Source organism: Sinohyriopsis cumingii, chromosome 8 (genome assembly GCF_028554795.1).
Source record: "Sinohyriopsis cumingii isolate HCF-2022 chromosome 8, ASM2855479v2, whole genome shotgun sequence".
NCBI classification, from domain to species: Eukaryota; Metazoa; Mollusca; class Bivalvia; order Unionida; family Unionidae; genus Sinohyriopsis; species Sinohyriopsis cumingii.
Window position 1 is genome coordinate 48,344,333 of NC_142968.1, and position 18,069 is coordinate 48,362,401.

Consider the following 18,069-nt stretch of genomic DNA (forward strand, 5'->3'; position numbering starts at 1 on the left):
AGCGATATGACTGAAAAATTGTTAAAGCTACGTTAAAAATCCAAATCACATCACATCACATCACCAAGTATTCGTATCAACTTTGTCAACAAACAAGAGGGTAAATTACAATTTCAACTTTTCTTTATTCCGAAATATTTGTATTCAATTAGTGATTGTAGTTTAAAATATACGAAACCTTGTCAGACGTCAAGGTAATGTGAAATAACTTCCTCATTCTGTTGCAAATAATTTAAAGTCAACAAAAAAGCAGTCAGATGTAATTGTAGTGATGTTTTCTAAATCGATACGATTTTGGCCAAGGAACATCTGGGTACCGACACGTTTAATTTTAAATGTTATTTTTGCAACATTTTACAGAAAACAATTTGATTTCAATAGACTTGCTACTGTTTCTACTGCTTTTAATTGTGACATGTCATGAGTTGATCTGTGTAATCATTGAAGTCATTATGACTTGATCAAAACCACTGACTGGAGTGAGGGTCAAAAATGGCCACTATTGAGATCCGCGTTCTTATTGTTTGCATATGAGAGAAAATGCCATGGACATCAGAGTTACACAATTTTGGAAGCGACTGTTATATCTCATGACATAGGGGTCATTACTGATCTTAATTACGATATCAATCGTTGCTTCAAAGTTTACTGCTAATGCAGTTTTTCGACAGAACAAAGGTCGTTCAGGTCATGTAGGCTTTCAGAACCGACAACTTCAGTAACGAGTTTCGTTTCTAAGAATATAATTACGCCTAAAATTCAATGGAAATTATTAACTTTATATAGATCCTCATACGTCCATTTACAAACCCGATTCAATGTCAGGCACCGTGACGTCACAATGAGAGAGATCAGGTTTGAAAACAAATTCGTACTTCCCTGTTATTTGATATGATAGTCCCGACGTCCCCTTTTCGACCCAGTTTAGTATCTAGATACCATTGCAACATTCCATAGCGATTGACAAGTTTTATCTGTATTTTTTTTAAAATTACATTTAAGGTGCAGATAATGCAGCAATCATGTCTGAACAGACTTTGGTTATTAATTTAGTATTAAATTTGAGAACAAATAATATTAATTTTAATTTTATTAAATGCGCATACATGACCACATTGACGTAGAATATCAAGTCGATTCATTTCCATGGTGTTAAGAGTGATCTGCGCTTGAATTATCAGAAATCTTCCAAACAACGGACATGTATACAGGCGATGGGGTAAGAAGCCCAGAAAAGCGGACTACGGGTCTAACGATAACCAGTGCAGAGCGTAGTACAATTTTCATTTTTCTTCCAAAATACATCTTTCTTTCATTGAGGCATCTTAATGTGTGGCATTTCGTCCTGTTTACGCTAAATCACACATTGACCCTGTTAAGAAACCTCAACGTATTTTATTGCCGATTGGTCGAATGATTATACAATAATCCTGCAAGGCATACCGATCGACGATCGGAAAAGTGATCACTATGTCTCAATTTACATTGGAAGTGCACTAGACAAAACGTATGTGAAGAATGTACACGTGCTGTTAAATTCTCATTGTTGTTGTTAGCAGAGAAGGCAAGCAAAGTTTTAATTTCATCATGTGAAAGTCTCTATAAGTTGACAAATGCTGTCGTGGCTATTTTTTGCTTTTTTTCCTTCCATATAATTTGTATAGCGATTGGTACTATTCTCCCTTTTAGGATAATAATGTAAGCGAAAAGAATGTGTTCCGATGCATTTTGCTCTAGTGCATTTAATCCAAAGGTTTAAATTAAAGTTTAAAAAACAATTCCTTTGGGGGAGGCATATTCGCTAGCCAAGGTTCCAAAATGTTAACCGTATATAACGTGTATATATGGTTAACATATCGGAATTTTCGTTTAGTGAAGATGGTGGGGTAGGGTCAGTCACACGACAAAAATAAAATCTTTTTGAAAATGAGACAGTGCCAGTTAAATGCTAATGAGTGCATCCTACGAACTTCTCTGACTATTAGAACGGTCACCTTCGAATAAATATTCACTAAATCATTTTTAAACGAAACAGCGAATTGTGACGATTGATACTCAAACGAGTCATGCAATATACACTTTAGAGCCGAGTTACCTGACATATGATTGAGTTAATCTCCATTTCCCCAGCAAATACAAAGTCCAGACCGTATAGAAAAGAACCGGAACTTGATACCAGTCCGCCGACACAAACTAATACATTCATATTCGGACTTGACATTTTTACCAGTCTGAAAATAAAATGGAAGCGATTTAGAACATAACAAAGAAACAAAATACTCGTAATATTGTTCAAGCAGTCTTTCCTCAACTTTAAGTTCTGAATTTTAAAAAAATCGCCCGACATAAGCAAAACATTAAATTGTATATTCTCGAATATCCAAGTGTGGCAGCGAAATCTTTGAATAGTTTTGCATTATAATAATGTACAGTAAAATTGTAAATTTCATTGAAAAGGGATATAACCTATGCAATCGTTTAGAGTTTACGTAAGCGGTTTGTCTCCCTCATATAAAACTAGTAATCTTTCTACATGTAGGTAATGATCTGAAACTTGGCAGCACAAAGTAAACTATATAAGATATGTGGAAATTTAATTATTTCGCTTTAAAGCGGTTATTATTGAACATAATATCTCGTCTGGAGAAAAAAGTAAAATATTTAAACTTAGTTGTTCATGCAGGCGGCACTGAGACCTCAAGTTTATATTTTTTTCTTTAATTATTCTAAATGAAGTATTATTCTTCTTCTTTCGACTTCTATCATATACCTCACGTAAGAAACCATGTGCATGAAAGATCCCGAGTTTTTTTACTTTCTCTCTTATAGTCGGTCGTTAGAAAGGTTACAAGGGGCATAAGGATAAGAGGATGGGAGGTCGCTCAGATGTTACTTTAATACGGAATGGAGGGTGTAGAGGAGGGACTACAAATTATGAGGACCTGAGAAATATGACCTTTATAATCTATATGTTAATCTGGATCTGAATATAGTGCGTCCCAGTTTCTGTAAAGGTTCTTTGTAAGAAGGATTGTAATGCTTTAAATGGCAACTCATTGCATTTTGCTGTATAAAGTGTACTATTTTAGCGGTGAAGAGAAGGGGGGTGGAGGTTGGGTCAGATGCTGAATCCATCAATGTATTGTATTAACAAAAACACAGAGTCCTCACGTTGTGAAATATACGTATCAGGTATACTTGTAGACTTTTCCAGCGTACGAGGTACTAAACATTTTTCCTAGCCGTTTTTTAAAAAAACAATCACGAGTTTTAATTGAATTTCGGTATTAATGGCTTGACAGAAGTTTAACAAAACCAGGACTTAAAAAAGAAATAATTTTACAAGCACTTGTTCTTTGACAGGTCAGTTGGAATAGGAATTCATCCCCGTCGTCACATTTCTCAATGCGGATCACTACCAAACTACATTGCTTGCGTCTTACAAAAATGAGTCTACTGGCACACGACCCCTGCTTGACATTACGATTGGTCCAGACCATCAACATGTTGTGTTGGAATGAGCACGGTGTTTTAAAACGATTCTAATGCGTACCCCTCATAGACAAAGCTATAATAAGAGACAACATTTGCAGATTCACCCCTAACCTATGATATCTAAATGGCTTTCGCGTTGACATTTATACTTTTCAGAAATCTAGCAGCCATTTCCGTGTCTATACAGTTTGCTTTTATAACTAGCTGTAATAAAGCTGTATGAATCCGACATGTGGGAGGCTAAGAGGCCTGAAATGTGAACGTTTTATAATATATCTTGCAATAACGCGAGCACTGTCTCTAATGCCTTTGATGTCGATTCTGGGTGTATCTAGGCCTACTTGGAACTTTTTTGTTTTCCTCTGGAAAGCATTCAATAGTCATCTCGGTATCTCTCGTGGTTTCCTTTATATTTTTGATGCATTTGGCTGTCTTCACAATCGGACCAGGTCTTGCGAGTCAACCACTCAAAATATTATCAACATGTTTACGTTATCCCGAATCACTTTAGGCACATGTGCGTATTGTCTTGTTACATACACGAAATTTCTTTTGTTGCACCAGCCCTGCAAAAATATTCTCACTGGGTTGTTTTGACACTTGTGCGTCACACATCATGGTACCCGACAAGATAATCCGCACCGGCCCATGGTTGCCATTGACGGGAGCTTCATGGATTGTTGAAAAGAACTGGTAGACGATGAAGATGTCTTTGACGACGCGAGAACCTTCGCGTTAAAGGGAACTGGTGCGCTTTTATAGAGATGTACACAAAATCCATTTTGAGACAATACTTGTAGGGAAAAAGGAACAGAGACCGCCCGTACAATACATTAAAGGTAGCGTCCGGACGCTACTAAAGCCTCTGACAGGAAATCGCCTGGTTGGCTCGGTCGACATCATCTACTTAAAAGCTTCTTGTACAATATCACATAAATAGTTGTGTGTCGTTGTATTATATTCTTCGCAATGTTTTTGTCGTGCTCGCTCCAACTCGATCCCTAATCAGGTCAATTTATCATGATCTCTGAATACACCTTTGCAAATGCATACATCATCTTTTGTGCCTCTCTTACAAATCCATACGACGCTTTCAATCTAAATAATAATATAAATCTATGTTGTTGAAGTTCCAAATACATCATTGCAGATCAAATTACATGACATGCAAAGCTTCCACGTGTGTTCACGTGGGCTACAATCACAGACGAAAGCGTTACTATATATATATATATATATATATATATATATATATATATATATATATATATATATATATATATATATAGTATGACAGACTGGTGTCTCGAAAGTTCAATCTAGCTCAGATATATACATCAGACAAAAAAGACTAGAGTCTTCTAAACTATTGAGCAGAATATCAGAAAACATCAACCGCCATTTTGATTTATAGTATCGGATTACTCCGAGTTTCATCTGACCTTTGCCACCCCATTTTTGATATTTGGACATTAATGTCAGAGTCCATTCCCTATCAAAAAGTTGGAATTCGCCGACATCATTTGCTGACAAAAATGAGGTGACATGGGTCAGAGGAAACTCGGACTAGCATCGGCTTTGATGAGCACGACAAACAAGAGGAAAATGATCCATGTCGCATAGACGTTTATTCTAAGTAAGAAGAAACACTACCTGTTTAGTAACTTGGACTGTAATTCGTTGCTTCATTAAACAAAATATTAATGATGTTTTACGTCAAACATACAGACCGCCATGTATAGTCTATCCTGTTCTGGAAAGTGGTATTAAATCAACTAAACCAAGCCCTTCATTGTCTGTCCTGAAAAAGATATTCTGCTGGGTGAAAGTGACATACTTTCAAGCCACTTTGGAGTGGCAGCCAGCAGTACCAACACTGTTCTTGCATCAGTAATTACCATTACTAACCAAGACAGATGATTCAAAACAAGTAAAGCTTGCAGCATGCAGTTCATTCTTATAACTCATATACTAGTAGAATTAACCTGTTGAGGGCAACGTTTCAAAATATACAATAATAGTCTTTGATACGGACAGTTTACCGCTGGCTTTGAATGATACAGGTCTAGCACTGATGAATCAATGTGCTCGTAAATACAATTTTCTTAACCCATGTTAGCTATAAAACGATGGTCATATCAACCGTATTTGTTACTAAGAGTGCAGTAGTAATAGAGCTATTTCCAATTATTATGTTTTATGATTATAAAAATAAGTCCCCGATGTACATGTGACCTTGATCTTTGCCCTTTTGCCTCCGAAATCGACAGAATTCTTACTGACTGTAAATGGAAGTCAGTCACAGAGTTCGGGCAAGTCTGATTTAGAGCTTCCCTTAATGTGCGATAACCATTGTGCCAGTTTCGGGGACTTGGACCTTTGACCTTTTGACCTTAAAATTGAGAGTCTTTCATGTGCAATACATCCACAAAGATAAATTGCTTTAAGTCAATTATAATTAGTGTTCTTCTGCTCAAACCATATTTGCATTTCTTTGACCTTTTAACTGCATAATCAACAGGACTCTATTTATTTCTCTTTTTCAAGCTATCCACAACGTTTGGAAGCTGTAGACGATGGCGAACTCACATTATTGTGCATAAAGCAATGTTTCTTCTTTCATTTAAAGTGACCTTCGTCTTAGACTTTTTGAGCCCGATCTCACTATTATTCTTCCTTTCCCCGTGTGTAAACACCTCACAATATTTTGCATTGTAAATACGTGGAGAAAGCGTGTGTGCGTGTGTGTGTGTGCGTGTTTGGCTGTATGTGTAATTAGGAATTTGAACGTAGCCTTAACAATTATTTTTCTGTCATATCTCTACGATGTCTGCAGCGTGACAGTTTATAGTGATGTCTAGTACTGACGCATCATACCGCAGCCATGTGGTGTCATGTCCCACACAGTCGCATCATCCTGACACCTGGTCGACCAGTCCGAACACTAAGCTCTTAATTTTGGGCGCCGAACGAGGCAGCTGCTAGTACCATTTGTTTACAAGTCGTTGGTATGACTCGGCCGGGGACGCACCCGTTACACCCCGTATTCGAGGCCGACCCTCTAACCACCTAGGCCACCTGTGCAGCCCGTGTATGGAGAATTGTTGGGGGGGGGGGGGGGGTTGACGCCATTTTTCAACAAAAGATAGGATATACATGGCGGCCAGTATTAATGGTGAAGGAAGAACCCGAGAAAACCAAAAAAAGTACCACCGACCCACAAGAAGCTACTGGCAAGCTTTCTTACATACCCATTTTGGCCGAATCCGAGACTCGAACCCACGCCAACAGAGGTGAGATGGTAGTGATCCCTAACGGAGAACTCTTTAGACCACTCGGCCACTCGGTGCCCCACGTGTGTGGAGAAGGAAAAAAAAGTAATTGTATAAAAATAGTTAATGGGGTCACCCTAGCGACAATGGGAATTAGCATTAAAAACACCCTTGGGTCACTATGGCGACATCGGAAATTTAACATTAACCACCCTGGGTCACTCTAGCGACAAGGGGAATTTAACATGGGCAAAAAAACCTGGGTCACTCTAGCGACAAGGGAATTTTAACATGGGCAATGGAAATTTAACATGGGCAAAAAACCCTGGGTCACTTTGGGGACAAAGGAATTTAACATATGGAAATTGAACATGGTGAGTCTGTATAGCGTCAAGGGGAATTGAACATGGTGGGAGTGTCTAGGGACAATGATGGTAGAGGGTCAAACACAACAGAGACAGAGACATACATACACTAGTACAAGCGTGAGATTTATATATAAAGCATTACCAAGACCTGAAATCTTGCTGGGGTGTTCAAAAATTTGCATATTTGTAATGATGCTATAAATAGTTATAATCAAGGAAATGTTCAACGATAAAATGGATGTGACTAAAAGTAACGCTAAAATGACGAAATTGTCCCAGAATTTAAAGGAAAATAAACATATCCCCGAAAATTAAGTTACAATGGTTTAGACTAAAATGGATAAAATTAGTAACTACTTACAATATCAACTTGTGTGACGATCGTGGATAAACACCCATGTATCTATTTATAGCTATAATCAGCTAAAATTCATATGAAATCCCACTATCTATTTATACCACAACTTGTGGGTTATTCCTTTGGAAAATCCCACTATCTTTTCATAGCCTCAGCTTGAGTGACGTTCCTGTTTATGAACTCTAGTACATATGTATAGCTACAACCTATGGAAATCCCCAAGTCCATATTTATAGTCTCGAAATTTCCAGCGTCAGTGACGTCACTGTACTGAACACTAGGGGATAAATGTCAACAGTGTTGCAAGTGGCTGACCTGAATACACGCTACTGCAGGTAGGTAGGTAGAGTGTATCTGATAGGGATAAAGTGAGTTTTTATAGGGACAAACAGAGACCAATACACACACACACACACACACACACACACATACATACAACGTACGCGCGCAGACATACGCACACACACACACGCACACACACACACACACACACACACAGAGGGAAGAGGAAAAAGCAAACCCCAAATATACTATCAACACAGAAGAGAGATATTACAAACCCCAAATAAACTATCCACACAAACGTACGCGAACGCACACAAACCTCAAATATACTATCAACACAGAAGGGAGATAACACAAACCCCAAATATACTATCCACACAACGTCGCTAACGCATACAAACCCCAAATATGCTATCCACACTCGGGAGGAAGAAGAAAAAACAACCAAATATACGATCTACACAACGTACGCGAACACACACATACACACACACACACACACACACACACACACAGAGAGGGAAGAGGAAAAAACAAACCCCAAATATACTATCAACACAGAAGGGAGATAATACAAACCCCAAATAAACTATCCACACAAACGTACGCGAACGCATACAAACCCCAAATATACTATCAACACAGAGTGAAGAAGAAAAAGATTTTTGAAAGCACCTAAGCCCTCACCTGCAATGACCAACTCTGCCAAACACCTACACTCAACCCCCCATTCCCAACACTACAAAACCCATTTAACCCGTTATTTTATGGCATCAGTGTGTGATTTAGGAAACATCAAGACACAAAATGATGGATGAATAGACTGACTATTGTTTACCGACTTGCAGGCCTAAAGAGCGTGCGTGAAGGAAAACATCCTTCCATTTCAATTCTAACTAAAACATGATCCAGAGGGATAGAGAGAGGTGAAAGAGCACAATTTCATAAAGTGTGAATAAAAACAAAACACGCCATCCTTATTATACAATGTCAAGACCAAGAGACACTTACGTTTTCTTTCTGGTCTATTCTCTTTTAGAAGGTAGTATGAAATTTCACATCAGGGCCAACGCATCGGCTCACATTGTCAATTTTTCCATTTCCATGTCTTTACTGGTACAAGTTCTTCATCATCTTCAATTTCTTCTTCTTCTGAATCCCTCTTCTCTGTTTCGTCTTGTTTTTGTTTCTTCTCTTTTCTCGTAGGGCACTCTGAATTCCAGTGTCCTTTCTCCTGACAACGATATTAGGTATCTTGACTTTTGTCTCTCTTTCTTAGACGAAGCAGGTATTCTGGAGACAAATACCCATTTACCTTTGCAGATATAGCAAACTTCATTAGCACTTACACACTTTCGTATGACTCTCATCAAATCAACGACCAAAAGAGTAAGTTTTGTTGCCACTTTCGCATGTGAATTATGCTTTCGTATGACTTTTAGCAAATATTTGACCAGCAGGTCGATCTGTGCTGACTCTTCCATCTTCTTGATCGTTTGAGAGCGGAATGAATACTCTGACGCTAAGACACTCACCTTATATACAGGGACCTGCTGCGTATGAAACCTAGTCAAATGTAATTTTGCAATAAGATGAAACGATTTCATTGAGGAAGTAAAAAGCAATGATGTACCGTATCGCCTCACACAAAACCTGAAGTGTTAGTTCAGATCCGTGTCAGCGATTTCGAAGACGACATAACTGAGCTTTAATCAATGCTCTCCAATTATGCCACAAAACCACGAGTCCTGATTCACGCCAAAAGAAATTTCGTTCGGTCCATAAAAAATAGTATCACATCTGAGAAACGCAAAAACGAACTTCCAGAAAACTGAGAACGACGGCTTACACCTACAACGTAAATGTATTAGTTCAAGTAGTGCGTAAAACTTAGTCAAATTAAATTTTTATAGTCAAGACGAAACGATTTGTTTCGAACAAGAAAGCAGACACCAAACGACAATGGCGATCCGTGTCACACAACACTTTTCAAAATGTGTATTATCAGAGGTTTGTTCTAGCGATCTGCACGGTTAAATTAAATGTTGATGTATTTTGCAATAAGACGGACACAATTTCCATGGGATCGCCCATGGTACGATTGTTCGTGCATTAGTTTAATTTTTAAAAACATTTTTTTATATAAATCGCCTATAGGATAGACCCAGTAAAGCATGGCCATTCTCGTCACTGTCTGAATAGCTACTCAAGTCAATTCGAAGCGAACGCAGTAAGAAAATAAGTATAGCCAATGAAATGGCTTACAACGGGTGATGCATTGTTTTGTTCTAGGACTGTGTGGCATAATAATCCCTATGTTCTTGCGTTGTTACCATTACAGTGCAGACAGACTGAAATGTGAACTTACAAGCCCTCTTTGTGTGTGTTGTACCATTTCCTCTTACCACATCAAAATACTGAGTGTCACAGTATTGGTTCGCGTTTTCAAGCTGACCATTTTTTTATATCTCACTTAAACATTTCGACATAAACACTCACACTCACATCGGTAGAGTCAGAACAGACGTGTTACAGTATTGAGGGGCATGCTATCTTTTTTTTCAAACTAATAAATTTGGGGCTTGTATGAAGTAAAGAACCAAAAGTACAGTGAAACTCAAGGATGATGACCCAATCTGTCTGTCTATTGATGCGTGTATTTACTTAAGAAGAAATATGACCTCTAAAACACAAAGAGATACGGCAAGCATGATTAGATTAAACACAACGATGTTTTCCTTCACGTCCGTGTAATTTAGAGTTTCAATCGTCTTTGAAGACAAACTTGGTCTCCTTTTGTAGGGCTTGAAATAATAAAAAAAATGAAAAATCTTAAGCACTTTGCTATAGATAATTTCATCAAGGGACTAAACAACATAAATACCGTTACAACAATAGAAAGCCTTAAATCTTCTATCAAAAAGAAATGCATGAAAAAAAATTAAAGATTAACGATAACTAACCAATGAAACCGAATTTAACAAAGGCAATGACATGTGAAGAAATGCCTCTCATTTTGGAAAGGTAGGCGAATGTACTGTCATGCACCATCAACTTGAAAAAAATTATAAACAGAGAGAAACCTGAATTCAAAATTCAGTTGTTTCTTTTTCGTCAAAATTGTTTCGTTTCTTTTCTCTTTTTTTTTGGGAACAAATCTAAGCACTAATATAGAGTGGAAAAGGGAAAATGCACATACAAGCTTTGATATTTCTGAAAAAATGTGGGGATATTCCTAACGTTCATAACCACCTATATATGCTTGGACTTGTCTGTGACTTATCCACAAAACAAGATGTACATATTTCTGGTCAAGCTGCAAGTGTGTGCGTGTTTTTGAAAATGGTAAAAATGGGATATACAATTTTCTCGTGACACTTATAAAGTGAAGAGTCTGTGCAAGTGTCAAAAGCCAAAGTCATATAAGTTTTGTATTTTGTACGGCTTGTAAAGATTTCCACTTTAGAAAATGTGAAGTATCACAAGTTATTATCACAAACAGTAGTGGAACATAGGGGCTTGCAAAAAAGAAAATAACCCAGACAGTTGGTGTCATCAAGAGTGCTAGAGACGGTACCCGAACTTGCTTGCCTGCTTACTTGAATTAAAGTGATTTTCGCTCTAATGGAGCATATATCACTGGTTTAATAACGCACCGCGTGATTTTTAATTACCCCTGGGGAAGGAAAGAGAGCCTCATCTCCCAGGCTTTTATGTACTCACAGACTACTTTTAAATTTAGCCACTCAGGTGTAGGACTAACTAGTTCTTAACAACCTGACTGAAAGGCTTTAAATATGAGTGGGGATAGTCTCACCACACTCATTTTTTCTGTCCGAGCGTGGTAAAGGAGGAAAAAGGTGCTCAAAAAGACAGCCATGGGTGTTAAGTACTCAACAAAACGCTAGCCCGTACTTATTTCAAATCAAGTCGTGTCACCAAAAAAGACGACGTGTACGACATCAAAGGCAATGTCAAACGCAGAAACCGTAAAGTGGGCAAACGACGTGTCAAAGAAGTCAAAGTACGTTGGAAACGATATCCACCCAGTTTTCATTCTTGCATCGACGCTTCGCACTATAAAAAGAAGTGACCATCATGCCCTTTCACACAGATTCAGCTACTGCGATCACTCCTTCATCCAATTCTTCTCTGCAAGATTTACAAACACAACCCTTGTGGGTGTGGTATGGAAAACGTGAGCCTAAAACGCAAATCGTCTTTTTCTGCCAAACCTTCGTGGTATATTATGTCATCGGTGCAGCCATTGCCAATTTGAGTTTGCAACAAGGAGACAAACACTTGTGGACCATTGTATTGAGCGTTACATCGGTTACCTGCTTCCTAATCCCTCCCTGAAATTCTCCTCGAACGGGAAGAACGGGAACCTTGTGTCCAGTGTCAGTGCCAGCCACCACTCCAACAACAACCCCATTTTGGGCGGAAACACTCCTCTAACTTCCAGTGTCGCCTCGGAGAGCCACAAAACTCTGGAATTATGAGCAATAACAACCAATTTTGCTTAACCTTACCCAGTGACAGTTCCATGGAGGTGTTTCCCAAGAACACGTTGTGCTGTTACACGGTCAAATTACCTCAGACCATCCAGTTAGATCACGAAGCCCATTGGGAAGTGGCTTTAGTGGAAATCGTTCACCCAACACAAATCAAAAACATCACCGAAAAGCAAAACACTTTCGAGGTGGAAATCCTGAATGCCCAATTGGAGGAAGAAATCAATAAAATCGGGTTTTTAGGGGACACAAGACCAGCCAGCAATCCAGCCTTCATTATCTACACCTTGAAAATTCCTTCAGGTTATTATTTTAGTGGTGAACATTTGGTGGACACTATAGGTTCAACTTAGCCTTTGGCAAAGCACTGAACAGAGCCAAAAAAAGTGTGAAGATTGAGTACCATAAAGTGGCTCATCGTCTCGTGATCAAATTTCAAGATACGGACACATTGTCCCTCAGGTTCAATGGTAGTTTGTTTGAAATTTTGGGTGGACATGCAGAAATGGTCGCAAACAATTTGAGCCCCAAGATCAAAAGTAATATGGATTTTTACAGAGCTTTTGGAAACCCGGTAGAACTGAACCAAGGACTTAATTTGATCTTTGTGTATTCCGATGTGGTGGAGTACAACGTGGTGGGACACACCTCTGTGCCGTTACTGCGTGTCATTCCTTTCAAAGTGGATAGTACGACAAACAATGACCAGGAAGGTGCAAACACCTATCACGTACACCGTGAATTTGTACATCCTCACTATTTACCCGTCAGTAAGTCGTATTTAGACACTGTCAACATTGCTATAAAAGGAGATCTGGGACAAATTATTCCCTTCTCCAAAGGGAAAGTTACAGTGAAACTCCATTTTCGAGAACGGTTCTCTAACGAATTGTAAGTCAAGACAGCGAGGAGGGACATTTTCACCCTATAAAATCCGGCCAGATGTGTGTGGAATTTCAGTTTGCAGAAAATCTACGCGCAGATAATACGGTGAACGTCATCTTGTATGCTGAATTGGACAATACGATATAAACCAACAGTTTGAGAGAAGTCATTCTAGACTATTAGAAGTCATGGAAGACTTTTATCAATGTTTGTATAGTAGGGATTCTTTGGACATGGAATGTGAAGATCCTGAGGAAGGAGAACCCCAAGACAAAGACGAAGAAGTCATCATGATGAAGTCAAGATGGCCAGAACAAGAAGCCCATTTAGTTTCTTGTTATGCTATAGTCTTGACAGAAAAAAATTAAGGAATTGATCAAGAAAGATTGCTATGAATGTCAAAACGATCATCCCAGTGAAATTCAACACGATAAACGCCTGATGCTGAGTCAAGAAGAAAAATTGGACGAATATCTGGACGAAGCTTGGAGTCTCATCTCGGAAGAAGTCGTGTGGTATCAGTGGTATAAAGGCTTGCGTGAACATTCTTGTCCTCCATTAACCACTCAAGAGATCCATCGCATCGAAGATCTGTTGGATCAGAGTTGGGAGACAAGGCGAAGAAACGGTTACTTGTCAGACATTTTCAAGCAAAAAGTCAGGATCGAATTGATCACTTATCATTACCTGTGAAGAAGAAAAAAACAAAAAAAAATGGATACCTGAGAACTTTATTACCTTTTGAACCACAGTTTGTATACTGCTTCTTGGAATTCTGTCGTCTGTGCTAAAGATGAACTCCCTCATTGCACACCTCAAAACCATCAAGCTTATGTGATCAATACGGACGACAGTCATCTCCCAGGAACCCACTGGGTAGCCGTCTACTTTCCTCAAGAAGGATGTGTGGAATATTTTGATTCGTACGGATTGCCCCCTTTGGAAGACGATATCATTGACTTTATGAGAAGAAATGCTCAGACTATCCGATTCAATAATGTGAAATTACAAGGCACATATTCCTTGGTGTGTGGACAGTACTGTGTGTATTTTCTGCATCATTGCAGCCTGGGCTATTCTTTAGAACATTTAGTGACTCATTTTGATCCTCGTCATTCTTCTAGAAACGATGTGAAAGTAGATCGATGGTTTTGTGACCAGTATGCTTATTTTTTGTCTCTAACTAGGAAACGTAGTGTCCATCAATGGCCTAATGACTTCCAACAGTGGAAATCACAATTTCATTTACAACGTTGTCAGCCCTGTCCAAAATAATGTGTTAGTTGAAAAAAATGTTTGGTATTTGAAAAAAATGTTTGATGTTATATTGTTGGATTATTGTTAAAAATGTTAGAGTTGTTTGTTAGTATGAATAAAAAAATGTTGTGTTTTGAAGAACAAAATGCCTTTGTGGTTTGTTTGGCTATAGGAGTCTTGATTTATGCTCTTTGACTTCTCTCTATCCCTCCCATGACACTCATTGAACGTTCCGGCTCGAAAACCGTGTAGTAATGTTTTCCTTCACGTCCGCGCTTTGACCATAAAAACGGGGAAGTCTCCAGTCTGCCCATCCATTCTTAACGTATCTTCCTACGAAGATGTGCTCAAGATTAGCCAAGTTGAACGAAGCCTATGTGAATTTGCATAGGGTCATGACAGGTCTGATACCGAGACCTGAAGAGATAGACAATATCATAATGTTGAAAGTCACTGAAGACCTGAAAGAAGAGCTCTTCAAGGAGGAATTCAAGAAGGAGAAAGAAGAATGGATGGAGAAGTACAGACTTCATAAACAGCAGAGAGAGCAGCAACAGCAGCAGCATGAACCTGACAGAGGCTTTGTCAACAGTTGTATCGACACCAAAGAGTTCTTCTTCTCTTTTTCGAAGAAGCAGACCTTATCCTGTGAGAAAGCCTGTCGTCAGAGGAGGCCGCCATCTTATAACCTAAACGATCGCCATAGCTTCAAGTTCCAAAAAAAAAAATTCAGGGCTACCCCATACTCTCGAAAAGAAATAACATTCCATTGCCTATGATATGTTAGTCAGTTAGAAGAAAAAATACAGAAGTGACTATCAGCACATGATTTCTTTATCTTGGTTAGAAAGTGCGACTCTAAGTCCTTCGTTTCCGTCGCTTATCAAAATTTTAAAAATAGTAATGTTCTGTAAAAGAGTGAGTGAGTGTTTCTTTTAGGTCTGTGCGTTTTTTTTTTGTTGGTGATAATATGGATAATGTAAGTTCGGGTACAACGAAATTAAAAGAATTAGGCCCAGAACTCGGTGTGGAGGGAAGAAATATACGCAACAGTAGCGGGAGCAAGAAATGCAGACCTAGCCAGTTAGCACTCCACCCACCTCGAGAACACAAATAACATCCAGTCAACAGCCGACTATACCTAACAAACAACCTGCCCCGGAAAGAGTGGTGGCAAAACAAAGGGCCACTTATGTTAGACAAACGGTATGGCAAACTCAAATGTAATTATCGGAGGCACTACGTTCTATTCTGGGGCCCCGAGTGGCCGAGTGGTCTAAAGCGCTCTCCGTTACGGATCACTGTCATCTCACCTTTGTCTGCGTGGGTTCGAGTCTCGGATTCGGCTAATGTGGGTATGTGAGAAAGCTTGCCAGTAGCTTCTCCTGGGTCGGTGGTTCTTTCCGGGGTTTTCCCGGGTTCTTCCTGCACCATTAATACTGGCCGCCATGTATAGCCTATCGCGTGCTGAAAAATGGCGTTAAACCCTACAATAACAACAACGTTCTTTTCTCACTCCGATACTACAGGCAATCTCAGCTGAAAGAACAACCACAACAACAATAACAGCGACAGACACCATAGCAGCGGATTTGAAACTATCTACCTCAACTAAAGAATTAGTATCAGAACCAGAAGAGCAAAATTGAGGCGGTTGAGGAGCAGAAGGGGGGCGCTGACCCTACTTGTGAAGTACACCGAAATGGGGCTAGATCAAGCATTGTATGACGTCAACAAAGCAGGGCAGTTTATTAGAGAAATACAATACGTTGCCTACAGATCTCTAGACACCTTTAAACCAAGACCTTCTCAATGGGGATTAGGGTCAGAGTTCTTCCCCAATTCTACAGACAAACCTACACTGGATACCCCCTCAGTCAACTGGTAGAAGCCGCTGCTTACATTGCCGCCCATCATGGCTACGCATTTCCTGATATCAAGAATCATGAGACTAGGAGTGCGGGAAAGAACGTGAAAGCAAAAAAGAGACGTGTTACCTTCTAACTGAAAAAACAGCCTTTTTTAGGGCTCCAAAAGATTGCTTTTTATTAAATAGGGAACCATATTTGGCTTGGTATCCCTCCTTGACTAAACTATTCTCGAAACAAACTTGACCCATTGGAACACCGCAACAAAATTAACTTTTTAAACCTAACAGTGACAAAACTGGTATATGTCTCTTAGACATAATAATTTAAATAAGATAAGTATGGCTATTTTTTTGTACACTAAGAACTAATATTAGATAGATGAAGTAGGAAATTTAACAGACTCGTTAGATTTGAACTAATTGCACATGTGGTTAACACATTATTGGTACTTTTTACTGTCCATTAGCAAAAACGGGACTTGATTTGAAATAAGTACGGGCTAGCGTTTTGTTGAATACTTAACACCCATGGCTGTCTTTCTGAGCACCTTTTTCCTCCTTTACCACGTTCGGACAGAAACAATGAATGTGTGGTGAGACTATTCCCACTCATATTTAAAGCCTTTCAGTCAGGTTGTTAAGGATTAGTTAGTCCTACACCTGAGTGGCTAAATTTAAAAGTAGTCTGTGAGTACATAAAAGCCTGGGAGATGAGGCTCTCTTTCCTTCCCCAGGAGTAATTAAAAATCACGCGGTGCGTTATTAAACCAGTGATATATGCTCCATTAGAGCGAAAATCACTTTAATTCAAGTAAGCAGGCAAGCAAGTTCGGGTACCGTCTCTAGCACTCTTGATGACACCAACTGTCTGGGTTATTTTCTTTTTTGCAAGCCCCTATGTTCCACTACTGTTTGTGACAATAACTTGTGATACTTCACATTTTCTAAAGTGGAAATCTTTACAAGCCGTACAAAATACAAAACTTATATGACTTTGGCTTTTGACACTTGCACAGACTCTTCACTTTATAAGTGTCACGAGAAAATTGTATATCCCATTTTTACCATTTTCAAAAACACGCACACACTTGCAGCTTGACCAGAAATATGTACATCTTGTTTTGTGGATAAGTCACAGACAAGTCCAAGCATATATAGGTGGTTATGAACGTTAGGAATATCCCCACATTTTTTCAGAAATATCAAAGCTTGTATGTGCATTTTCCCTTTTCCACTCTATATTAGTGCTTAGATTTGTTCCCAAAAAAAAGAGAAAAGAAACGAAACAATTTTGACGAAAAAGAAACAACTGAATTTTGAATTCAGGTTTCTCTCTGTTTATAATTTTTTTCAAGTTGATGGTGCATGACAGAGTACATTCGCCTACCTTTCCAAAATGAGAGGCATTTCTTCACATGTCATTGCCTTTGTTAAATTCGGTTTCATTGGTTAGTTATCGTTAATCTTTAATTTTTTTTCATGCATTTCTTTTTGATAGAAGATTTAAGGCTTTCTATTGTTGTAACGGTATTTATGTTGTTTAGTCCCTTGATGAAATTATCTATAGCAAAGTGCTTAAGATTTTTCATTTTTTTTTATTATTTCAAGCCCTACAAAAGGAGACCAAGTTTGTCTTCAAAGACGATTGAAACTCTAAATTACACGGACGTGAAGGAAAACATCGTTGTGTTTAATCTAATCATGCTTGCCGTATCTCTTTGTGTTTTAGAGGTCATATTTCTTCTTAAGTAAATACACGCATCAA

The 18,069-nt window shown here is 38.7% G+C and overlaps 1 protein-coding gene across 1 annotated transcript in view; it reads right to left on the reverse strand.

The window, feature by feature from the left end:
* LOC149793447 (uncharacterized) overlaps window positions 1–18,069 on the reverse strand; it is a 40,164-nt gene that overhangs the window by 10,846 nt on the left and 11,249 nt on the right. Inside the window, exon 3 of the mRNA XM_089966377.1 lies at window positions 2,096–2,231. Coding sequence (XP_089822503.1) covers window positions 2,096–2,231 — 136 coding nt within the window. The remainder of the gene's footprint in view (window positions 1–2,095; window positions 2,232–18,069) is intronic.